The sequence below is a fragment of the Harpegnathos saltator genome, unplaced genomic scaffold (assembly GCF_003227715.2).
Source record: "Harpegnathos saltator strain DR-91 unplaced genomic scaffold, Hsal_v8.6 scaffold115, whole genome shotgun sequence".
In the NCBI taxonomy this organism is placed as follows: Eukaryota; Metazoa; Arthropoda; class Insecta; order Hymenoptera; family Formicidae; genus Harpegnathos; species Harpegnathos saltator.
Window position 1 is genome coordinate 278,937 of NW_020229890.1, and position 25,512 is coordinate 304,448.

The 25,512-nt window shown below is 48.1% G+C and overlaps 2 protein-coding genes across 4 annotated transcripts in view; one reads left to right on the plus strand and one right to left on the minus strand.

The window, feature by feature from the left end:
• Positions 1 to 2,654: 2,654 nt before the first annotated feature.
• mRpL24 (mitochondrial ribosomal protein L24) lies at positions 2,655 to 4,715 on the plus strand. Of its 2 annotated transcripts, none has more exons than XM_011149621.3 (6): positions 2,655 to 2,822; positions 2,965 to 3,083; positions 3,219 to 3,404; positions 3,599 to 3,801; positions 3,957 to 4,143; positions 4,349 to 4,715. In XM_011149621.3, exons 2-6 carry the CDS (start codon positions 2,982 to 2,984, stop codon positions 4,433 to 4,435), a joined length of 765 nt encoding a protein of 254 aa, XP_011147923.1. In that variant the 5' UTR covers positions 2,655 to 2,822; positions 2,965 to 2,981; the 3' UTR covers positions 4,436 to 4,715. The 2 variants fall into 2 exon arrangements, with proteins under 2 accessions (XP_011147923.1, XP_011147924.1); XM_011149622.3 differs by having other exon boundaries at positions 2,702 to 2,874; positions 4,349 to 4,519.
• A 218-nt stretch (positions 4,716 to 4,933) lies between these two features.
• bbg (PDZ domain-containing protein big bang) overlaps positions 4,934 to 25,512 on the minus strand; it is a 44,329-nt gene continuing 23,750 nt past the window's right edge. Inside the window, exons 6-12 of one of the 2 annotated variants that reach the window (XM_025302583.1) lie at positions 21,774 to 21,848; positions 20,492 to 20,527; positions 12,880 to 13,578; positions 11,582 to 12,555; positions 8,836 to 11,365; positions 8,588 to 8,743; positions 4,934 to 8,383 (exon numbers count right to left, since the gene is read on the minus strand). In XM_025302583.1, the coding sequence (XP_025158368.1) occupies positions 8,214 to 8,383; positions 8,588 to 8,743; positions 8,836 to 11,365; positions 11,582 to 12,555; positions 12,880 to 13,578; positions 20,492 to 20,527; positions 21,774 to 21,848 (4,640 nt within the window). In that variant the 3' untranslated portion in view covers positions 4,934 to 8,213. The remainder of the gene's footprint in view (positions 8,384 to 8,587; positions 8,744 to 8,835; positions 11,366 to 11,581; positions 12,556 to 12,879; positions 13,579 to 20,491; positions 20,528 to 21,773; positions 21,849 to 25,512) is intronic. The other variant, XM_025302586.1, reaches the window with a different exon arrangement.

A 25,512-nucleotide genomic window follows, 5' to 3' on the forward strand; every position in this document is an offset into this window, starting at 1 on the left:
TTAAATAGCAATTATAGTACGTTTCGTCAAGTACGTAATTCTCGATACTGATTTACTCTCTGTCGTTTCTCTGTGAGAGAAAATGAACAATTAACACAAATCGCTTTTCTATCCGCGTACTTAGTTGAATAAACTAGCTCAGAGCTAAATAGCAATTATAATGTCTCGACGAATACGTGAATTAATTCCTCAACCTCAATTCCGCCTTGAAACACTGCGAGAGAGACAGTGTCCAGCGGCATAGTTTGACTGTAAACGCGACTCGCGTATTCGATTTCGAATCAAAGGTACGAATGGTAAATTAGCGCACCGAGAGCGACGCGTCGCGCTAATGTAAGGACAATCGGCGGTATTATGCGGGCGCGGCTCGGTCGCGTTTTGGATGATTGTCGAGGCACGGACGATACGTACGTGGCGTAAGGCCTGCTTCCGCGGCGCAGTAACTACGACAACGACAACGAAAAAGTAGTTTGCGCCAGACATTTAGGTCCGGGCTGCACTCACATTCGGATTAATTAAAGCAGAGCCAGCACGTGCACGCTGCTCGGCCTCCTATCGCGTGCAATCGCGATTTCTTGGCGACGCTCTAGCTTTGTTCGAGCGTTGTTCCGCGTGATCGGAACATCGAATAATTTCCTTGCAGCGAAAGAGGGCTGATAGCCGTGCTTTTGTCGAAGCGTCGTTCGAGATAACAAATGGTCTTTCCCCTCGTTCGCTTAGCTCTCGCGTGCATTTGGCGCGAGACACTACCGTGTCTCTTGATTGTCAATTGATCTCCCGACACATTCGTTCCCACACACGTGCCGCGTATTGTTTACATCAATAAAAGCGGATGGGAACGAATGTGTTAATCCTCTGGCGGTAATTCGCTGAAAAAATTTCTCTTCTTCGAGCAGAGGGGGGTGCTTTATTGCGAAACTTCAATTACGACCGGATGTATTCCGGCGTTTGCGACGCTGCGGCAAGCGAGCGGGAGAATCTGTGTACATATTTGTCAATTCCATGAGACAGCCTTTTACTTTTCTGCTCTCGATACGTCAGACAATCTGAAAGTATCATCGCGGGTGTTTCGAAATCTCAGAAACACAAATTTTTTTCGCAACGTACCGCCATGTGCAGCTTCCCAGCGATGTTTAACGCAGCATTTTAACCTTTCTATGATCTAAAACGTACCTCCTCTTGTTGTTAGTTTTAGTTATTTCAAATATAATTGAAAAGTATTTCTATATACGTATTATTAGGAGATTGAATTATATATATATATAGTTCTGGGCAATTATAGGCGTACCACAGACACGAACCGCCAGTAAATGGGCGTAGAATGGACACGCACCAAATAGAGACTTTACCGGCAGCGTCTGCAAATGAGCGTAGTTAACGTAGTTCCGGGCTACAAATGGACGCAGATGGCGTTAAAATCAATCATCAAAATGCATGTCGCCAAAAACGCCGGCGTGGCCGCTCTTTCTCTCTGCTGTAACGTAAGCTGTCAGCGAATGAAAATATTTCATTTCGTGTCTTGCAACCTTACAGCTTAAAGGCCATTGCATGTAAAAAAATTTTAGTTGTAACCGTAAGACCGTAAGCAAATTGACCAATCACAATCCAGCATCTCGAAACATACGAATTGTGATTGGTCAATTTGCTTACGGACTTACGGTTACGACTAAAACTTTTGTACGTGCAATGGCCTTTACTCTTACAGCTATTGTAGACGAGTCTTAATAGCTTATTGTAGAATGGCCATAAGAACTGACCAATTATAGCCGATTATTTTTGTAATAATCGACTATGATTCACCAATTCTTACGGCTTACAATACCACACGTATTGTAGACCAAGCCTAAGGGCCAGAGCACAGACTTCTGCATAACGCATAATACAAAACGCATAAGAGAATCAACCAATCAGAGTTTTTCACTTCTATCCTGAAGAGGGAAATGAAGAAAACTAATTGGTTTATTCTCTTATGCGTTATGTATTATGTGTTATGCAAAAGCCTGTGCTCTTGCCCTAAGCGTGAGCAGTAAGAAATAGATCAACCACAGTCGATTATTATAAGAATAATCGATTATGATTGGTCCATTTCTTACTGCTAACACTTACAACCTAAGGGCAAAACACAGGCTTTTGCATAACACCTAATACATAACGCATAATAGAATAAACTAATTAGTTTTCTTCATTTCCCTCCTCAGGACAGGAATGAAGAACTCTGATTTGTTGATTCTCTTATGTGTTGTGTATTATGCGTTATGCAGAAGTCTGTGTTCTGGCCCTTAAGACTTATCCAGACAAACTTGCATAAGCGCGTAACGCATATGCATAAGGAAATTGACCAATTATGATCCGTGTAGTAAAAAAATATTTTTTGTATTAAACATACGATTAGTCAATTTCCTTATGCATATGCGTTACGCGCTTATGCAAGTTTGTCTGGATAGGCCTTTATTCTTGCAGCCATTGTAGATGAGCCTTTAGGATTGTAAAACGTAAGAAAATTTAGAATAGTTTTTATTTTAAATATATACATACGACGATGGCATTCCTTAAGTTAATAATTCGAAGTTGAAATAATACTAAAATTGCAATCCGGAACACATATACAGAGTGTTTCACAAATTCCTCGCCCCAAGGAATCCATGAAGACATGAGGCCTGTTCGTTTTATCTGCACTTCTGAACTGGTGCATTAAGTTAAAGTGAGACAAACCTAGGTTTTCTCACTTCAATTTGTTGCACCAATTCAGCAGTGTAGACAAAACGAACAGGCCTATAGAACGGATTTATAAACTGAATAATCTACAAGGTGATTGAAACGAAGTATGTATATACACATCGATTGAATATTGTGTATCCCTATTTATTTTATAAAGTATATATCATAACCATAAACTGATTGTGTACTTTACAAAGTTTGGTCAATATGTAATTTATATATTTAAATGAAATTGAATTTTAACAGATTTGGTGAAAACAAAAATGAGATTAATATCAAGCCTATTACAACGAAGTCGTATGGGAGAGTGGTCAAACAGATATGCAAATTTACCAGAATCATATATTAAGCGATGTATGGAAAAGGTATAGACAATTATTAAAATATTTAGGGAATATTATATATTATATATCATGCTCATAATATTTTACAGCACTCTGTCGCTTTATTCTCTATTAATTTGAATATATTTCTTTTATTAATTTATGAAATATAATTAGTTTCTATGGAAGACACCCCGTGGAAAGCCCAATTATTTGCCACGGTCAATTGGAAGAAAACGATTTTATTTCTCTATACATCGTCCATGGACTATAGGTTTTCAACACGATAATCAATCAGGTCAGAACCTGCAGTTTGTCCATGTCGAGCCTATCAAGAACTGGTCTTTCTTTCGTGGTGACAGGGTATATTAATCTTTTGCCTTTATAAATTAAAATTTGTACAACTTTACAAACAAAATCCTTGTTTTTAAGAATATCAATCTAGTGTATAAGTTATAATATTGCATACCATTAAGTTATATTATTGCATACTATTAGATTTATATATATTTTTTATGTATGTTTATGTATATTTATATTTATATGTAATTATATAGGTAGAAATTTTAGTAGGAAAAGATAAAGGGAAGCAAGGAATCGTAAAAGAAATCTACCAAGAGAGGAATTGGGTTATTGTCGAAGGGCTTAACACAAAATTGGATCATGTCCTGAAGAAGAAGGACTTTCCTGGTTTATATATGCTAAAAGAACAACCATTACTAGTAACCACAGATGTGCGATTAATTGATCCTTTAGATATGTAAGCATCATTTACTTGAGAAATATTATGAAATATTACATATTATTTGAGAAATATTACGAAACATATATTACTAAAGAATTTCTATATAGAATATATTAATGTTTCATAGCATAAGATATATATGTTCCATAATATAAATTAAATCATTATAGGCAAGGAACATCGATAGAATGGCGATACACAGAAGATGGCAGGCATGTACGTGTATCTTTGAGAAGTGGTAAAATAATTCCTATTCCTGCATCCAACGAGGAAACGAAAGATTATAAACATATGAAACTGTATATGAATCAACCGAAAGATACAGTCAAAGAGCAAGTGATGCAAGTAACTTTTAAGGTACATAATATGCACAATATTTCTTCCAGATTTATAGTGTCTCTTTCCATATATATAAATTTATTCTTAAACATTTGAACGCATTAAGTCGATATTTATTTTAACATTGTAACATATAATCAGTATGCTATTTGCAACATAATAATTATGCTGTTGGTAAGGAAACATGAAGCAAAATAACATAGCTACATTTTTCCATTCGCAGCCGGTGTTAAAGACTTTTGAAATGGATATTATGGAAAACATGGGTATTAAAGAAGATCGTGTTCCAAAGAAATATTATTGGTATTGATCGTCCCTATATACAATTTGCTCTGTTATTATGGTTTTTAATGTACAACTATAATATTTAATAAATATATTAAACAAACACAAAGAAATTGGAACATAGTCATTTTTCAATATAATACATACATAAAAAAACAATTCGAACGAAAAAGATTGTTCTCGTGGATGGATTCAACGTGACTCATCTGGATTATTTCAATTTTCTTTTACGTGTGTCGCGCGAGAAATTTTCTACGCCTTTGACATACAATCAATATTGTAAAGAACGTCTCTGTTTACAATGTGTTTTTATATATATATATATGTATATATATAATATATATTTTATATATATAATATAATATATATTTTATATATATATATATATGTATATATATATATATATATATGTATATAGTAGAAAGTATGCAATTAAAAAAGCACATTTGTAAGGTTAAACGATACGAAAGTAAACAGTTGAATACTTTATAACGAATTTACAATGTTTTAAAAAATATGTAATAATATCGATTAGTTTCTTTTTTATCAATAGTTGTTTGCTTTACGCTATATCGTGACATTCACATGTATATCACAGCACGAATTTTAATAAATGCAGATCCAAAAAGCGATTCATATAATGTTTAAATACATTTTAATATATGTGTGTGTATGTGTGTACACACACGCACATACACACACATATGCACCTTCATATTAATAATAATATTTCTGTTATATTATACATATGACACTTTTTCTCTTAGCTCTGCGCGGTTTCTGTTGTATAACTCCAATTGAGATTGAAAGTAAATTAATGAATCTAAACGTTGGTTCACGTTTCATGTGCACACATACACGCACATACACAAACAAATGGGTATAAAATTAGAGATTTAATGACAATAAACACAAGAATATAACAGAATAGAATATTTAAGGCTCGATGTATATGAATGGTAATAAAAATTCATTCAAATAATTATCAAGTTTACTTCCTAAATTAAACTGGTTGATAAGTTTAAGGGATGACAAAACTTCATATCGCAATCTCAAACTATTAAAATTTAAATTTGAATTTGATTTGAAATGGAACTTTTTCATTCGCCATAATTCGAATTTAATCTGCCAATGAGAAGCTATGGCCGTTTGTTGCTCACTTCACACAGTAGAGAGTCGCGACATGTTCATTGCCGAGAATGGCTAACGGTCATTTAGACCGCGTCCGCGTCGTTTTTGCGATTAATTTTTATCATCCTTTTCATGCTGGATCTCAAGCTTATTCGATCATTAGCACAACGACTTTAGTGTATAATTCAAGGTAAGAACGATCGATCACTTGTTGTTGAGTAATTATACTTGTTGTTGAGTACAAGTGGCATATTAAGAAGAGATAAATTCCATAACCGAAACACACGCTTGTATAAGGGTTAGAGTTCAATCTTTTTGTTAGATCCTAATGTGAGAAGTAAGGAAAGCGATCGTCGCGATAACGCATCTTCCGCGCGATTCAACACGAAATGCCTTCCTCTCTCTCCACGTTTGATGTATACCAGGTTCTGAATTTCCGATCGATGTGTACAGGTACAGGTATATACAGTAATATCAAAAATATAACGAAAGAGTGAATATACGCAAAGGCGGGAAGTAAGCTCTACTATCTCTTTCTTTTTAGCAACGACACAAGTCGGAGGACAATTGAAGTCACAACGGGCCTTCTCCAATACGATCATCTTCTTCCTGCTTACGCGGCTCAGGCCTTTTCGAAGTCCTCGTCGATGGTAAGTGTGTCCTTATTGCATATTGCGTTCTGTTATATCCTTATCGCGCATACGGAAATATCATATATGCCCCAACATTCATTTGCCAAACTTTTCAACTAGCATTGCAACGCTAAAAGCATATATGACTCTCGATAAAATAACTGTATAATCGAAGATTTTACTTCCGGACGGCATTAAATCTACGTGTTGGATAAACGGATATTTCGTGGTTAAGTAACCACATCAATAGTCTTTCATGATTCTATAACGAGTTATTCCTTCGTGAAACTAAGAGAATTCGAAATAAAAATCTTCGATAGGCATTGTACCGCTATAGACATACTCGCGAGTTGCTGTAACATGTCGGCACTCTTCGAGAAAAAATGCCGTAATTGCTAAATCTATTCGCGAGTATACACAGTTTCGTCGAGACAATTCGTCTTTCGCCTTTGTCTTTATCGTTCTCAACGAAAGCTACTGAATTTAAGGTAATCGCCTGAAGAGAATCAGTTTGATTTCGAATTTTAATAACAATCAACGATTTTTTTTCATTACGATACAAAAGAAACAATTAATCACTACTAATAGCTGCGACAGGGCGGCAAAAAAAGTAGGAAGCTTATTCGTACGATCTCTTATTTGCGTTAACGTTTAGAGAACTGAAACAATGTCTCTCCCCCGCGTTACCTGGCGCTACAGGCTGCGTATCACTGCGATTTTATACGAGAAACCTTTATATTCCACCTCGTTCGCATCTTAAAGAGTAAATCAACAGGAACCACTATGATAAAGCGGCAGGGTGGCTATACGGTAAAATCGATCGGGATTAAGCGATATACTATTAAGGGATTCGCACAATCGGGCTCGTATTTTTTAATTATATACTCAGCGCTACTTGCTTCTGTCGCAAACTTAATTCGAACTATTACTGCACGGCCGGCACTATGTAATTAATGTCGTACGACGGCGTATCGACGTTGTACCTAAATGATTAATTGGCATGCCTATCTACTTACTCCATTCCAGTAACGTTACGGTTCATTGCGTATGGCATACATCGTATCGTAAATTTCCATGCGCGTATCTCCTTGTTAAAATATTTTGTTGAAATACCTATCGATACGCTCTAGTTGCATCCCAATGAATGCTCACGATTACATAATACGTATGTAACAAACCGCTCATTATTCCGCGTCCAACCATCGTTGCGTACCGTCACGGTGCGCAACTGCACTTCGAATTGTCGATTTTAATTGGGAATTCGTTTTAGACCTATTCTCGTTGTTACGCGTCCCGCATCTCCGAGTGTGAAGACTCAACTGCATGAAATCATTGCATTTTTAAATTTACGCGTATTCGAACAGTACGCTATTTTACTACTAATTACGTACAAGGTGATATCTCCTAAAAGTGTAGTACGTGGTACGAGGTGCCTGATTGAAAGGCAAAATAATAAGTTAGAAAATTGTAGACTCGCATCGTGCACATTCTCTTACTTTCTGATTCTTGATCAAGGCTTCGCTCATCAAATTGAAATATGACGGATGATACTCCATATAATTATCAAAACGGCGGGATATACGACAGCTATTTAATTCGTAGTTTAGACACTTGAAAAATGTAAGAACATGTTACATAAATCGGCGACGCTAATCTTCGACTTTGACTACAAAGCGGTATCTTAAAATTTGTATAAGATATATATAAATTCTCGTGAATAATTCACACGATTTCTCGTTCTGTCTCTCTCTCTCTCTCTCTCTTTCTCTCTCTCTCTCTCTCTCTCTCTCTCTCTCACGTTCAGGTGTCAAAAGGAACTTTTACGACGACAACTCAAACCCGACAAAGAATAGCTCCTCGCGTTAATACCTAGCCGAATGTAATGCTCCTCGAATAACACATTGATGAGCACGTTATTTTAAGCATTATGCCTATCTCAAGGAATATCCATCGAGAAATTATGCAGTCGCTTGCTTGCTTGCTTGGCACATTCCCGCACTCCGTTCGCACCGTCGCAGCCCCATCGAGAATTGCTTCTCTTTACGAGGACTTGGTGGCAGGATGCCTGACTAGGAGATTCACTTCACCGTCGTGTAGTTTCTTCATCAAGGACCACGCTTCTATCCTTGACATTCGCGTCACGTCGTTGCCATTCACCTCGAGCAGTTGGTCCCCGGCTCTTAAGGCGCCTGTCTTCTCGGCAGCACCTCCTGCAACGCGACACAAAGATAAAGAAATTGCTATCACGACAGAGTTCCGCACTTAATACTCATTATCTTATCTTGTTGCTTCTCAGTGGTAACGCAACCGAAAGGCAACTGTTGTCAACTGATGTAATCGGCTTTATTTGTTATCACCCCGTTGCCACCCCGATAAGTTTACGTTTCGAATGAGATATACGCGTGAAATCTCACCGGTGAATATCTTCTTGATGATGAGAGGTCTGTCCCCGAGGGGACTATCTCTGCCGCCTTCCAGACTAAAACCCAGACCAGCTCCGTCCTTGTAGACCGCCACGGTCGAGGGGGGCCCCCATGCGATGTTCTCGACGACCCCGTTCGTCTCTAACCCTGAAATGAGAATCCTCTCTCTTAAACCCCGTCCTCGTCGTCGTCCCTGACGACGCCAAGGGCGCCGCTACCGAACGTTCACGTGCGTTCACCTTCGACGATGGTCTCGACACTCGCGGTTCGCGACCTCAGCTTGCAGCCTTCCTCCATCCTGGCCCTCGACACCACCAGCACGACCTCCGACCTCGGCTGCTTCAGCACTGCCATACTTTCCCTGTGGGTGAGGCCCCGGGTGCTCCTGCCGTTTATACTGAGGATCCTATCGCCCCTCTGCACCCGACCGTCCTTGTCGGCGATGGAGTGCGTCAGCACTCGGTGCACCGTGATCTCCTTCACTTCGCAGTCCGCCCCGCCGGCTAAGGTGATACCGACGCTGCCGGTCGGGTTTTCCTTGTGCAGCAACACGACCACGACGTCATGAGCGCCGCGCGCCTCCTCCAAGCTCGCCTCCTCCACCAGCTGCGCCAGTTCCTGCTGCGAGATCAGGCTGGTGCTGCTGGCTAACGAGCTGATACTGCCGAACTGCTCGCTGTAGCACCTGTCGGTGTCCGTCTCCGTGCCGATGATCGCGCAGACGTTCTCGTCCACGCTACTGTCCAGGCTCGGGAAGCGGTTATGAGCGCTGCCGCCGCTGCTCTGCTGCGCTTGACCATGGGGAGAGCTCGCCGCGTCGATTTTCTCCAGGGCCTTCTTCATGTCGGTGACGCTGGCGCTGCGTCGATTCAGGCCGCGGGACGTTGGGATCTTCGACACCGCGCTCTTCGTCCTTTCCATGGCTTCTGACATCTCGTCGCCGCTATCGAGCGGCCTGGTTTTCCCTAAAGTGGGTATCTTCGAGATAAAGGGTGGTCGCTCTTCCGACCAGGAGTCGTTCGAGGCGGCGGAGCCGCGTCTACCGTATCGGCTCTCCTTCGACTCCCACGTGGACTTGGCTGACGGGCTCTGCAACGCGCCGTTCTTCTCGATCTTCGGCTCCATATTCTGCGCGCGGAGCACTTTCGGATCCGCTTTACCACCCAGTATGTCTTCCAGACTCATCTGGCTCTTCGACCGGCCAAAGGTCCCTTCGTCCACATGTATCGCTGATCTGGATCTGCTCTTCGTCGTTAAGATCGTCAGGAGGTCGTTCTGCTCCTCGGTGCCTCTTCTGGAAGCTAAGTTCGCTCTGCATTGTTGCTTCGCCGTCTCCGCAGTGGCCATCTTCGTTTCCTCCATCGTCGCTCTGTTCTTCGCAGGCAGGCCGCCATTAGCAGCGGTGTTGATGGGCTCGTTGAACATGGGCCCGCGGCTGCTCTTGGTCGTGTGAATTACATGCGACGCGTCCAGATTCGGAGGCGCGACCAGATGCGTTTTGTCGCTGTGCTTGCTCGACTTTTCTTCCGCGTTACGCGCCAAGGTCTTCGCTTCCGCGCGCACCCACATCTTCAGGTCGTTCGACGGCTCCAGCAGCTCGGATTTCGGTGGTCTAATGGCAGGAGGAAGTACGCTCCTCTTGGGCGGCAGCTTCGGCTCCTCGAGCTTCTTCTGAAACGGGCCTTCGTCCTCCGCGAAAGGATCCGCGACTTCTATGTAAGCTATCTTGATCTCCTGTTTGCTCGCGCACTCGTTCGCAGAATTATTACTCACTCTCTGGTGGATAGCGCCGCCGTTCTCGACGGCTCTCGCGGCGTCCTCGTCGTCGGAGAACTTCCGTTGGATCAACGGCGATCCATTTAGATCCCTGCCGCTCCGGCATCGGGCACTCGCCAAGATGTTCTTCCGATTTATCGCCTCCACACTCTGCGGCTTCAGCACCCGCCTGGACAACGACTCGGCGCTGGCTTGGGAGCCGGACGTGAGCGTTGAGGACGTGCTGCAATTCGTGTCAGTGCTGTTGGACCGCCTCAGCTGCCTCTGCGGGATCTGCGAGTTCCTCGAGGCCAGCTCGCTCGGTTGCGGCGAGCGCGGGTTCGAACCGCTACTGCTGGACGATGATCTCTCCGTCAGGTACGTCCGCTCGCCGAGAACGCCGATTCTACCGGTGAATTGTTCCTTGTCGGCCCCGCTCGAATCTCGCACCGAACTTCTGCTCACGCTGTCCGCGATCAAGGTCCGACGTTGGTAGCAGAGCTCCGTGGACACATAGGATCTTTCCGAGGAGATGGTGGACCTCTCGGACGGCACCGGGGACATCGGCGGACTGAAGCCGCGAGATATGCTGCTCTGCGAGCTGCTCACGGCCGAGTCGTTGTCGGAATCGTCGTAATCCAAGCGAGCCTTCCGCTGCATCGTCTTCGGCCTGGTGCGTGTGCCGTCCGGCGAGCTGGTTGCCGAGGCGAACTCGAAGCTGTAGTCGCTCCTTGTTGGACTGCAGATGCTTTCCAGGCTCTTCGGCGGCTCGGAGAACGTGGACGCCGCGCTCTGTGAATTCTTGATCAGGCTGCCGTTGATCGAGGAGCCGCTCATGGATGTGCCGTAAACCGTGAGGGATTTCCTCTTGAAGGCCGGGGAGTACTTGGAGTGTATTTGAGGCGCTGGCATCTTGAAGGATGTGGTCGCTTTTAAGGGCGCGCTTGCCGTGCTGGCGTTGCTGGCTAAGGAACTTTGAGAACCCCATTTGTCCTGAATGTTCGCCTTTGATACCTGAGAGGAAGGACACGTTTCGGTGCGTTTCTAACACGCTGCTAATGCAGTCGGAATAAGAGTTAACGAAGTGATATTATATACCGACAAAGGAAAGTGATATTATACCGAAAGGACAAAGATTAATCTTTGAAGAATTTTCGAACAAAGTAGTAGATAGAGGATAAATTTTACACTCGGCCGTAATATTTGCGCTTTGGTGCATTCGTCTCTTACCTGATGCAGCAAGATTGAGTCCCGAGACTTGATCTCCGGCAGGTCGACGATAGGTTGATCGATCGGCACAGGATCTTTCTCCGGTATGACCAGACCGCGCAGTTTCGATATTGACCTCCGCCTCTGCTCGATCAATTGATTCAGGCTGCTTCTCCTGGCGTCTTCGCCGGGTCTCCTGAACGTGGACGCTAATGAGTTCGTTCGCGCGACCTGTGAGTTGTTGACGAAGTCAGTTGTCGAGGCGCCTCGGTCTTGCACGAAAAGCGTCGCGCCTGAGAAGCTCGTGGCGCGCGTCAACGAGGAGGTGCTCGGTGTCTTGGACAGGCTGTTGGAATTATTGCAAGGAGTCCCAGCTTTATTGATGGTCGGGTACGCGATGCTTTGTTGCAAACCGCTACCCTCGGACGTGTTCGCGCAGTAGTTCTTCGCGTTCAAGAAGGTTTGCTTGTCGTACGAAGGCACCAACGGACTGGAGAGTGACGTGTTCTTCGGCGGAACGACCGGTAGCGTCTTCGGGACGCGCGCGCTCGGTGATGTTGGACTCAGCAGAGCGGGTTGGATGGTTTGGGGCAAGCTGGGTGTTCGTTGGCTGTATTTCCTCGGCGAATCATGCGCGCTGGAAGTTCTAGCTGAATCAGTAAGGTCGAAGGAGCTCTGCGTCCTGTCGGCGAAGAAGGACGACCGGTCCTTCTGCCCGTTACTCTTCTCGTCGCAGCAAACATCTTCGGAGGACTTGTACTTAGAGAGGCGTTTGCCGCTGCTCGTGACCGCCGCCGCCGCTGCTATGGCGTTGGGGAACAAAGGCGCGTCCAGGCTGCTCTGCGACGAAAACATGGCGATTTTGTCTCGAACCGACCGCTCGGACTTGTCGTCCTGTCTCCAGAGATCGCCGTTCAGGGAGAACTTTCTTTGCGGCGACTCCATCGTAGGGACGTTCCTCGCGTGTACAACTGTTTGCTCCATTTTGGGCGGGCCTGTAAGCGCACGTTGTAATGCAATTTTTGCCAAAAACAAGGAAACGCAAGAAATAGAATCGCGATATCGAGATATAACTCAGTCAGGATTTTTCGAGAGAAAAAATACTGCCTAAAGAATTTAGTCGTATTTATCTTTATCATTTTGAGGAATAAATCCAGATCAATCAGTCGTGACGTGATACAATTTGTCTTCTTTCACGTGTCAGCGTTGCTTTACAAGAGGAAATTAAACGAGGACAGATAGAGAGAGAGAGAGAGAGAGAGAGAGAGAGAGAGAGAGAGAGAGAGAGAGGCAGGTTGAATTAAAAGTGAAATACGTGCCCGTTAATGGTAAAGGCGGCGGAGAATCAACAGGCGTGTCCTTTTCCGCGTGGCTTGGCACCTCTTCGATCGTCGCGACGTCCTTGTGATAGTAAGCGGCGATCTCCATCTTCTTCTCGCTCATCATTATATTGCCGGTACTCGTCGGGCAAGAATAAAGAGAACCCGCCGCGACGGTGGCGGAATTTTTCTTCGTCGTGTCTTCCGAGGCCTGATAAGTCGACTTCCGCTCTTCGTTAGGAGCGTCGGACGACTTCGCGTCCTGGCACACATTATCTATATTGGCTGGAGCAGTCTTGCCCATCTCCGAGCGGACGTTCTCCATATTTGCCAGAGCGACTTTGTTGATATCCTGCCTCACGTTTTCCGTGCTCGTCAACGTCATTTTACTATCGGACAGGATGATGCTCCTCGAACCGACAACATTGTTGTCGTTCGCGAGCATCTTAAAAGTCTCGCTACCACGGAACGGCTCGTTCTCGTTGCACAATCCGCCATTCGCGGTTATCGGCGCTGTCCTTGTCGCGGCGATGTATCTGTACGGCTGGCCGCCGCCGCCACCGCCGCCGCCGCCGCCGCCGCCGCCGCCGCCGCCACCGCCGCCGCCGCTGAACTCTTGGTACGCCGCTGGAAATTCGTCCCCGTCCGGGGGCAGGCGCTGGCCGCCTCCGCAGTTCTCCATTTTACCATTTACCGTGTCTGGAACAGAATTTTCGAGTGCGCTCGATACTAGCTTCAAGTGGCGAAGTTTGAGAGTCAGTTGGCTCCCAGCGCGATCGTTTTGAGCTCTGAGATAGATTCGCGCAGACTTGAATTCGGTCTTAAGGAATTGAAGCTGCTGTAATATCGAAGGAATCGGTTATATAACGATCGGCACGTCGATGCGTCCGTTCGGAAGACGAGAGACAGGTAGTTTCGTAGAAAACAAAACAGAGGAAAGTTTATCGTAATTAAATCAGCAATAATAAAATCCAAGCTGGATTCGTGCAATTTCGTCCTGAGACGGTACAATGCGGGCTGTCAGATAACGAAATTGTACGCTCGCCGCTTCTATCGCGCGTTTGACAAGCTGTCGTCTGTACAGAGCGTCTGTTTCGTTTTCTGATAAGCTAACGGATTCAAGGTGAGACCGCGTCGACGGAATTTCAGTAGCGCTATCCTCGTCCCTCGCTCGAATGTCGTAGATCACGTGAATTCTTGCGAAAGACTCGAAACGAACGTGTCTCGTGCGCTCTCTCGGTATTTACGATCCCGCTGAAAGAAGTGGAAGTGAAGTCCCCTTTCCGAAGAATCCCGCGATATTCTCTTTCGAGATATTACTTTCCCATAGTCGGAGCTACACAATGAAAGAATTGACGATTAGAATTTACCTCCGGTATTCTCAGGCACGCGCCAACGCCGGCGCAGTCATTTCTTATCAACCGCAATATTATGTCACGCTTGAAAAATTTGCTCAGGTAGGAAATGCATCGACGGAAATATTCGCACCGTCGAATAGCGAACGAATAAACCGCCCGAGTGATTCACCGCCCGCCTATCGACACACATTACACATCGCGCTGAGCGTATTGTCGTTCGAAAAAAATGACATCATCTCCTCGGTCTTACGCGCTCTTCGTCTCACGAAGTAATCGAGTAATCTCCACTCGCGATCGCTCGGCGGCGGGTTTTCCGAAACTCCTCGCCGCGCGACGCGTGCCGATGCTTTTTCTCCTCCGTCGAGGTTAGAGAAAAACGAAGATAGAGAAAAGCGCTCGCCGGTGCGCTCCCGTCGCATTGCGATTTCCGCTGAATTTCCCGGAAATTCCTTCACCTTTACCTACGAGGGCAGTCTGAAAAGTTCTCGGCCTAACAATGAAAGAAAATTTTTTTTGCCGTGAAATATGTTTTATTTTTCAATATAATCTCCTGAAACTTCAATACATTTATTCCCCAACGTCTTTCCAATAATTCAATACCATCGTTAAAGTGTGATTCCGGAAGGTTCCTTTCGCTCTGGTGTATAGTGGTGGATTCAAGTTTCATCAACAGTTATGAAACGACGCTTGAAATCCATTTTATTTTGCTGAAAACGATTAAAATGTATCAAACACGCTTGAGAAATACGCATTCGAATGCGTTTTTGGTCAATTGTTAGCAAATGCGGCACCCATCTTGCACAAAGCTTTTTCAACTGGTGCTACTACTCGAATGATTTGACAGATCGAATAAAATTTTACATGGCTTTATATCAGGGATGCCACTTTCCAATGCAATTATAGTTTGACAGTTTCTAATGTCACGTACGTGTCAGATCGAGAACTTTTCAGACTGCCTACGTATCGAGAGAAATGCAGAGAAAGAGAGATTGTCATCGCTCGCGCAGCCGCGCGCATTTTTCGTCGCGGAGTGCGCGACCCCCAAGGATTTCTACATTCTAACCGCGCGCGCCTACTGATAAAACATTTGCATACACGTTATCTGCCGCCAAGCGGGAGCGCGTTACGACTCTGTTAACGACGCGCGACTACGTACGCGAATCCGTGATGTAACGGCCCGCTTTGAATTTCTCTTATGTAGATCGCGCGGCGCGTATCGAGACGTACATAAGCGCGAGTGAAATTCCCGTCTCCGCCCCGCCGCCGCTCCCGTCCGGTAATGCGGGAACCGTACTCTCCCAAGTGCAAGTTGTAATTCATCGCACCGGCGGCCGCTGCGATGTCGCATTGCCGGGCGCGCGCTTACGTGCGATTTTTATTCGCAGTTAATAAAGCGCACCGGCAGCACCCCCCTGATTAACATTCCTGGCGTGGCGCGGCACGATGTAACTAATCACCGATGCACCGTATGCACATGCAACAGATGCAACTTTCGACCTGCTGGCCGCCGCCGCCGCCGTCGCCGCCGTCGCCGTCGCCGTTCCCGTACACGTCCCGCGAACGATCGCACCATATTTGTACCGGCATCAGGGACACGAGAGCGCGTCGTCGTGCGCGCTCGCGCGTAAAGCGCGCGAGCGCGAGAGCGCACGCGACTAACTCGCGTGTCCCCGCGCGCGTATACCTGTGGAGCCGCGGGGGTTAACCTGTGTACATAATCCGGGATTTATGTCGTATTTACGCGAAACTAGTCACAGCGAGGCGCGCGCGCGCGTGATGAGCGGCCGAAAGTATCTCGCCGCAAATACACCGCGCACGCGGCTCACGCCGGATGGAACAGGTGACGGCGGGCGCGCGATAATACTGCTGGTACGGCGCACGCAACGTGACGTCGGGGCGGAATGAGAGATTAATAATTTCGTTCTCCCGGTATGCGAAGTTTCTGCACACGTGCCGTGTTTCGGGACGATCAAGTGGTCACAGCGCGCGAGCGCCGAACGCCGTCCCGCGTTTGCCCACCTGCGCTCGGCAAATATTTGATCGCCGCTCTGTGATGAAATCATTATTATTATGTTATATCGATAAGGTCACGAGGGAGATCGTCAGCACTCCGGGTGCTTTCTTCTCCTCCTTTTCTTATCCGATACACCGTTTCGACAAATTGCTGGGAAACTAGACGTAAAAGTGAGTACGTAAAAGCGACCGAGCAAAACAGACACACACACACACACGTTCTCTTTCTTCCTCTCACTGATTCGCCGAGATGAAATGAACCGATCAGTGACAGAGTCTTTAAGGATAATAATACCTGATTATATACACGCCGCAACGCGCATGCACCGTCCAGGGAATGCACGAGGTCGGGTTCCGGACAGCGCGGGGCACTTAGAGCGCATTAAGCAGGCCGACGACTGGTTTTAATCATCGAAAAGTAACATAACTCTCGACGGTTATAGCGAACTTTCACGTGGAAGAAGTTCATCGCACGTTTCGCGAAGTCTCGGCGGCGCGATACGGCGGGCCGACGAGAAGGAAACCGCTCCTGGGAAAAACGTCGAGACGCACGAGACGGTAGGAAAACGGCGGCTAACAACGACGGCAGAAGTTCTCTTTCTTTCTTTCTTTCTTTCTTTCTTTCTCGCTCGTGCCGGCAAGAAGGCTGTCGTAAGACTGGGCGACATTGCTCGGCGAGGCCAGCTTCCGCGGTTAGCACCGACACCGAGCGCTTTCGTGCACGAGAGAAGGGATAGAAGGCTCGCGCGCGTTAGTGTGCCGCCGTGGCCGCGCTTTTAGCGCTCGCTCGCTCACTCAGAAATGATACTTTCCGCTGCTATTATGCAGCGTGAGGAAAAAAAGAAAGAAGAAAAGAAAGGCAGAACAAGAATACGCTCGCGCGCGACTCGGTTTCTCATCTCGATTTCGAATCTCGCGCGCGGCCGAATGCCGCGGCGAATGCGCCGACGCTGGCCGTTACGGTCCGCGGAATTTTGGCTTTTATTTTCGATCGACCGATCGATCGAGTCCTGGCCAGTGCGCGTCGTCGAGCGGCACGACGATTTCTCCGGAATGTGTCTCGAGCGCGGATGTCGTCCGAGTTGTTACGTGAGTCGATTAATCTTGCGGAATGTGTCAACGCGACGCGGCGCCGTCAGCGAGATGAAGAGATTCCAAAACGGCTCGGCCGCTGAAAAAGAAGTCGTAGGACGCACGGGGCCGGAAGGGGTCTATGCCGTTTACCGCTACGCGATATAATCGGCTTTAATATGAACCGACGATTCTGCCGCGCCGTTGAATTACGCCGCGCAATCCCGTGGGCGACGACGTGACTCGTCCACGACCACGCGGGGACCTGTGTATCGATGCGCTCATCACAGCCGAATTAATATTTAAGAAGCCGATTGTTACCGGACGTGTGTTGGGAGCCGTCATTGAACGGGCCAGATACATTTGCGCCGATTCGACGCGTCTAATCGGCCTCGCGTGAACCATTCCGTTCGTAATTGCCGTTTTCAATATTCTCCATATTGCGAAATGTTATGATTGCGAGAGTTGTCGACACTCCGGCCGGGAGCGATAGGGCTCGCTAAACGACTCCCCGAGAATGCAATCGCGTTGCTTTATCACCGCCCCGAGGATCATTCTCGCTACGCACGTCTCCGTATTTCGGTGCTACACACACTACCGTACAACAGGCACGTATAATAAGCGCGGTTACACACCGTACAAATTGCAGCCGTAAATTACGTCATTATGCATATGGTCTCCGGGACGTGAGATTGCGTGCCTGTCGCAACGGCGCGGCGCGCGCGACGGCTTTCTTTGTCGCGCACGGTTTTGGAAAAGAAAGGCAGCCGCAAAATCAATGCCGCCGTCGCTAAAAGCCACTTGTCCTTGGCACGGAGATCCGAATCGCTCAGGCGCGCGCGCGCGCGCGCGCGTTGCGTCAACGTACGCTGGAAGTGTAAAACCTTGTAACGCGATTATTAATTGTTATTTTTATCTCCTCTAACAGCGGCCTTTTCGTTCGGCGCGGCCGCGGCGCGACACTCGCGCGTCGTAAAGCGCGACGTCGCCGTGTGACGCGGATATATCGTCGCGCGTGAGGCAACGCGTTTAGTAATATGCCCGCGAGTCACACACACACACACACACACACACACACACACAGCGTGTAAATCACCGATTTTCAGGCGCTGAATGAAGCGCGATCCATTCGTCCACCGTATCCGAATCTCCTTTTTTTTCTCTCCTCCTTTTTTCTCCCCCGTTTTCGAGATTAGCGACTAACGTCTCGCGGGCCGAGGTTGAGTAACGTAGATTAACTCTTTCGGAACGGACGGTGAGATAAAACACAGCCGTGCGAGCTGTGTTTTATTCCGAGTCTCTAAGGCGCGCCGATGATGCGCAGGTATCGAAGGGGGGATTTTCGTGAGATTCGTCTCTTTCGGGTCTATCGAGAAAAAAGAGGATGAAAGAAAGAGGGAGGTGGAAATTTAAGTGAATCAATAGCTCGTCCCAAATAATCTCGATATAATCGGTATCTATTGTGGGTAGAATCACCGCGAAGGTGTATTTTGATCGTCGAGAGTTTACCGAGAACTCCGCCGCGTCTAAAAATTATTAGAAGGGTGGATGGAGAAGCTCCGCTGATGTTACAGTCGGTCAGATGAATGAGGAATTTGAGGAGGGGAAATCTATTTTAGATACGTGGGTGAGGGAGGTCGTGAACTCCTGGCTGGTAATGGACTGCGCTAGGAGATTCTTCGGATGAAATATAGAAGTTGCACGTGTCGTTGTTCTATTTCTTTCGTCTTTTCGTCTCGTCTCGTGCGCGACGAGTATCGCTCGTTCCGACGAGCGATTCCGCTCCTCTGCTTTTCTTTTCTCCTGGCTCAAGTCGCGTAAACTACGACTTGAATGTATCGAAGGGTCAACTGCGAGTCGCGAGCGTCTATATTTCGTCGTCATGGCCCGCCGTCGATTCTTCGATCGCGAAGGCTGCGAGATTCGCGAGACTCGTAACTGTACTTCGCTCTCGCAGCTGTTTCTCCTTTTCGCGACTCGACTTTTTCCCGGTGCGCGAAATTTGCCCACGTTCAACGACCGCGAGCCGAGTTATCCGAGAAACGTTTCGATAGCGACCGACCGATAGTAACGACCGTGCAAATATTAGATCACCCGTGGCAAACAGCCGTGTCTTACGGACGTCGAATTCCGATAAAGGGACACAGCGACGTGGCCGATTCACGTCACTTGCGAAATCGGTTTCTGCTCGGTAATCTCACACTCTGATTCACGCGTTACATCATCTCTCTCTCTCTCTCTCTCTCTCTCTCTCTCTCTCTCTCTCTCTCTCTCTCTCTCTCTCTCTCTCTCTCTCTCTCTCTCTCTCTCACTGTCTTTCCACCTTTTCCACGATACGTCGTCGCGGTCGCGGCGTCGCGCCGTCGCGAATGCTTAAAAAGATCCTAAAGTAAGACGCGAGCTCGCGTTACATCGCGCCGACTCGGGCATAGCGGGTCATTTATCACGTTTAACTTCTGACACTCACACGCGCGGAAGTGAGAAGTGTCATATCGCGAAAGATTCATTTAACGCACTGCGAATTAATTCCTACGTTTCGTGCAGAGAAGCAGTACCGTAATGTCATCGCTTCGCTCGAGTCTTTTCGTCAAAGGTGCGAGAAATCGTACTCGGGGTATGCCGAAACATTGTCGTCCCCCGTTGAATTTCCCAATTTCGCGGACTTGATTACTTACGTCGTCAAGAGTCGACTCGACACCGAGCGTCTGTCTGTGTGTGTGTGTGTGTGTGTGTGTGCGCGTGCGCACGCGTGTGTGTGGGTGTGCGTATGTTTCGCAGACAGAAATAAAGTTTGACATCGCGGAAGTACCGCATCGCGACGGCGATTAGAATCTATCTACGATAAAATCGGCTTTGCAATCCCCCTCGAATCCTGGACTACCTAAGTAGTATATGCAGTCGAGTCGCAGACCATAAAATCTCGACGCGCGGCGCGGCGCGGCGCGGCGCGGCGCGGCGCGGCACGGCGCGACGCGACGTCCGGCTGGCTGGTGTTCACGCGCGGTTTCGCGAGAGGATTTGACACGGCGTGAGCAGTCGGCAGCGAATTTTTGCCACCGTGCCGACTAGACAGCGAATATTCCCCGTTCAGAAATAAGATTCCAGAATGCGGAAACATTGGCATTAAACGCGGCCCGATGTACGTGCTTCGAGAGGCCGATGACGCTTACCATCGCCGACTTCGCTCGTTCCTTCGTGGGAGCGGGCTGTAAAACGAGTAGGAAGCGAATCACCCCTCGAGAATCTTATCCAATTAATTTTTTACAATGAAGAGAGAGAGAAGAGAGAGAGAGAGAGAGAGAGAGAGGAGACCAGAGCCGGCCGTTCATTGCATCTATTTGCGGAACCGTCGAAGTTCGCGTCGGCGCAAAAATACGTATCGAGAATACATGTCCTACGTGTCGCGAGAGAAAAAGATAAAAGACAGAGGAGGAGGAGGAGGAGGAGGAGGAGGAGGAGGAGGAGGAGAAAGAGGTGAAGAATGAGGAGAAGGAGGCATTCTTTACTGTCTCCGCGCGAGTTCGTCGTCGTCGTACGTTAACGAACAACTTGGAGCCTTCGAAATCGCCATCGAAGAGATCAGGTAGTCGAGATGACTACATTTCTATTTTCAGTCTTCCGGCTGCTCGCTCTCGCGAGATCGGTCGGTATCGATGAATCGTCGGCGTCGGTGTCGCGAGTCGACGTCGCGAGCGGAGCGTCGAATTTCGCCGATCACGCGCGACTCGATTCACAAGTGATCGAAATGCGCCTTTTCTTTTGACGAAGAGTCGTGACTGTCCGACGTAGGGCGGGCGGGCAACGGCACGATCGCGTCCGCTCGTTGTTGTTTTACGAGGCAACGCGAGGTGTTCGTTACCGGCGTTACTGGTTCCGAGCGAGATCGTGACACGTCAGGAGGATCTCAATGTGAAGTTCGCAACACGATCGAGGGCGAATTCTTGCGGACTTTCACCGTAGCGAAGGACGGGAGATCGGCGTAAACCGCGCGAGGTATTCGCGGCTCTTAATACTATTGTTGCCAGCCGCGGGTTGGCCGAGCGTCGCCGATCCGCTACGTTGGCCGCCGCCTGACATTTTCGATTCATTTCGCGAGGAGAGTGACTTTGACACGGCGCCCGGTAACCCGGAATTATTGTTACTTCACGATGAATACTCTGCACGGACCGCTGCACATAAGCGCAACAGTATTGTCGAAATCGTTCAGTCACTCCTTAATGTCCCCGCGATAAGATCGTGCGGGAAAGTGTGTCGGTCTCGGAGGACTCTTTTGCGACTCCGCGCATTGTTCGTGCGCGGCGATCGCGCGGAAAAATCGCGCGCTCCTTTATAATTTACATTTCCTCCTTGAAATGTTCCGATCTCTTCGCGGGATGTAGATATTTTGTGCTTCTAATAATGTTCCCCCCCCCCTCTCTCTCTCTCTCGTTCTCGCTCGCTCCTTCTCCTTACCTTTGCTCGGGTTCTTGTTTTCCTCCTCCGTGTACTCTGCAATCTTGCTCACGCGGTCTGCTTCGTCATCTCGCGCTGCAACAGAATGAAATGCACGTACTTTTACTTATAGACGTACAAGTCGTCCAGCTGTTACTTTATTAATCTTCAAACATAGCCGCGCGCAAGCTGACCTCTTATCTTTTGCGAAACAACGAGGATAACTTCCGCCGATTCGCCGAAGGTGTTGTTGCCTGAGCGTGAGAAAAGAAGGATCAAAGTGATGCGCGCGCGCGCGCGCGCAACGAGTCGCTTCTTTGAATCACGATGCGATTAGATTTATATGGGACACGTTTTTACGAATGTGCTCGCGACTACACGGCCAGCGGAACTGCGCCGTGGGTGACATATCAATTAAGAGAAGTTAACGGGGAGGGCAGCGTGGGGGAGTCCTACGAAACAAGAGACGTGCACAAAGAGGCCACTGATAATGAATCGAGGTAATAGTTCGCCGACGGTGGACACAGCTGCACCGTTGACTCCAGTTGACCCGCGTTTATTAAACATCAGATACACCGAGCAGTGTGCGCACCACGCGCCAAGTCGCTACGAAGTGTATATTTTTCGTACGAGATGTGTCCCCACATTCACAATCTCTCCTGTCAATTCTATCCCCGAAGCCTTTCGAAGCGTCTCGGGGCTGATGTTGCTTTCTTCTTCTTCCCTTGCGGTTACGCACGACAATTTTACTCGACGTCATTTTACCGCAAATGTTCATCTTCTCTCTCACTCTGTTCGAAATTCCGGCAACGGCAATTATGATCGCCGTGCGCGCGCTTCGCGCGTTGTTGAATGATCGCACTTGCGAGGAGCGGCCGGCGATCGAATTAATCAAACAGATAATAGGATAAATAAGGCGAGCCTTGGGCCTTTTTTCGCGGCACCGCGGCGACGATGCACCGCATTCTTCGCCGGTGAACACTATCGCCGCGGCAGGCGGATTAGCTGCGCGATCTTCGTCGACTTTTACGACTTCTTGCATTGCGGTTGAATTTTCTTTTTCGTACGACTGCCTGACGCATCCTCCCGCAAGTTTTGCTCGAATTCTGCCCGCCGACATCTGGATGCGAGTTTATGCAGCCGTAAAAAAAGAGAAGACGAGTGTGGCGCCGTTGGCAGTCTCGCGAAAAATATGCGTCAGGAACGCGGCATTATGTATGCAGCACTAGCGTGTAAAAGTGAAGGACTTTGGAATAAGTAAGTTTCCACTGAATGTCGGAGATTAAAACCTCGCGAGGCACGACGGTTTCTCGTCCATAACTACGAATTATAATAGTAATAATAAAGAGAGAGGAGTGGCTCTCTCGAGTGCAAGATTCGCCCGCGGTGTTTAGACCGCACTAGTTACGAGTTGTAATTAATTTCCAGTTTGCTGGAAAAACTTATAGACGAAGAGAAGAGTGTGTGGTTTCTGTGTCACCCAATGCTAAGTTTCCGCAAACTCCATTCATTGTCCTAATCGCTTAACCAAATTTGGCGACGAAGGAAAAGAGGTGTGTGAGGCAGAAAGAGAAAGAGAGAGAGAGAGAGAGAGAGAGAGAGAGGCGTGCAAAGTTCAGTGAGCCTAAGAGAGGCAGATGCACGGAAACCGACCGAGAGCGAGGAAGGGAGAGCCAGAAGGAAGGAAGGAGAAGAAAGGAGAGAGAGAGAGAAAGAGAGAGAGAGAGAGAGAGAGAGACGAGGAGTCGAGTTGCGAGGAGTCGAAAGAGAGAAAAGGGAGCAACGAAAAATAAGAAGAGTGGTTCTCCTCTTCGGTCCGAGAGGTTGGGAGCGGGTGGCCTTGAGCAGGTCATCACCTCCGGCTGCGGTGGTGATGCTGCCCGCGCTGGACCATCTCAACTTCTTCTTCTTCTTCTTCTTCTTCTCCTTCTTCTTCTTCCTCTTCTTCTTCTTCTTCTTCTTCTTCTTCTTCTTCTTCTTCTTCTCCTTACTCCTTAAATCCTCCTCTCCCCCTCCTCCTTCTGTCTCCCATCTTCGTCTCCCCTTCGCTAACCTCTTCCTTCTTTCTCCTCTCACAGCCCCGTGCTCATCTTCGCTTCATCCTCGCTCTTTCTCTCTTTCTCGCGTTCTATCCGGCTCGGCAGTTACTTTGTCATTTTCTCTCTCTTTCTCTCTGTCCCTCTGCATCTCCTCCCCCTCTCTGTCTCTCCCTCTCCCTCGCTCCCTTGCCCTTACATCCTCTCCTTTCTGCTTTAGACGCTCTTTACACTTTCCTAAAGGCCTTCGCTCGGCCGCAGAAACAATCCGTTCGTGCTAACTCCGCTTCGGTCAAGCAAACTCGAGAGCGGAGGAGAGCGGACGCGCGCCAGCATGCTCGCTGTACCGAGAAGTCAAGGGCCAGCCAGTCAGTCCTGTCCAGAAAGGTCCTTACCTTCTTTCGGCTTTAGTGCAATTTTGCGCCATTTGCTCGTATCATTAGCATCTCCACACAGAACTCGCTCGAAAGATGACGGAGGAGCGGCACGGTGAAACTTGTCAAACTCCTCTCCGAGTCGAGCACTCGTCGGCGCGTCGAGGGCCGCGCGAGGCATCGGGCATACACCTGAATCCGAAGTAACGCACCACCTGCGCGCAGCCTGGCATGAACGAAACGAAGGCATATAACTCGCGATAATTTCTCCCGTTCGAGTGTCGTTCGTCTCAAGGTGCGCGCGCGCGCGCGCGCGCGCGCGCGTCGTCCCGCTCATGCCTGCTCGCTCTATTACACGCCTCCGGAGGAAAGGACTCGGTACCACCGCACACGCCTTTCATTATCGCACGCGCCACCAGGTCTCAGCACAAAAACCGTAAATTATCGGGCGTGTCGAGTCGAGTCGAGTCGATTCCGTGTCGTTTCCGCGGCAGACGGATCACGCAAATTGACTTTGACAAACTGGATCGGCAGTTACCGCCTTCTCGCGAGCGTAATGATCGGCGCGTGGCTTCGCGGCGCGCGCGTCGTCGTCGTCGTCGTCGTCGTCGTCGTCGTCGTTGTCATCGTCGTCGTCGTCATCGTCATCGTTATCGTCCAGCTCCTCGGCTGGTCGCGAGGAGCCGGGAAAGAGATATTTCCAGACCGATCGGAATAAAGTTGTAACGCCCCGAGGTGGATTTTATGAAACGGTCAACGCGCGCGCGCGCGCGCTGCTCGCGTCTAGCCGCTGTATGTGTGAACATGTGCACAGGTGTGCATACGTATGTCTGTGTTGTCGAGAAGCGCTAAGTCGTGTTATTTCCTTCGTAGGTGCAACATTCCGACACTCGCTTCTCACGCTCGTCGAAAGTGCAGCCGGCTCGGCTCTGCTCGACTCGGCTCGGCCGAGCCGCAAATTGCCGGGCGTGACGAGGATTTCGTGTCGTTTCCGAGGGAAAGGATCACGCAAATTGGATTTGACACAGTGGATCGGTTAGACCCACCCTTTCCAGGATGTAATGATTGGCGCGTGGCCACGTAGCCACGCACGGCGCGCGCTCGTCTCGTCTCTCCTTCTCCGTCTGCGCGGATAACGCGCGGATTACGTACGTGCGTACGAACGTTCCGTTCCGGGCGGGGGGCGGAGGAAGGCTGGAAGATCGCATCTCGAATTCTCTCTCGGTTATTATCGCGGAGAGTAATCGCGCACGGCCATCTCGATCGGCGTTGATTAAATTGGATTTGACGGCACGGTGACGGGACGGGACGGGCGTGATTCTCTCGTTCGCTTTTTCCCGCCTTCCTCTC

What these genes read in the sequence shown, in the direction of transcription:
- mRpL24 (XM_011149621.3), top strand. Translation starts at nt 2,982, where the DNA reads ATGAGATTAATATCAAGCCTATTACAACGAAGTCGTATGGGAGAGTGG. An exon ending in TTAATTGATCCTTTAGATAT is followed by an intron (nt 3,802 to 3,956) that starts GTAAGCATCATT and finishes AAATCATTATAG; the next exon opens with GCAAGGAACATCGATAGAAT. An exon ending in TGATGCAAGTAACTTTTAAG is followed by an intron (nt 4,144 to 4,348) that starts GTACATAATATG and finishes TTCCATTCGCAG; the next exon opens with CCGGTGTTAAAGACTTTTGA.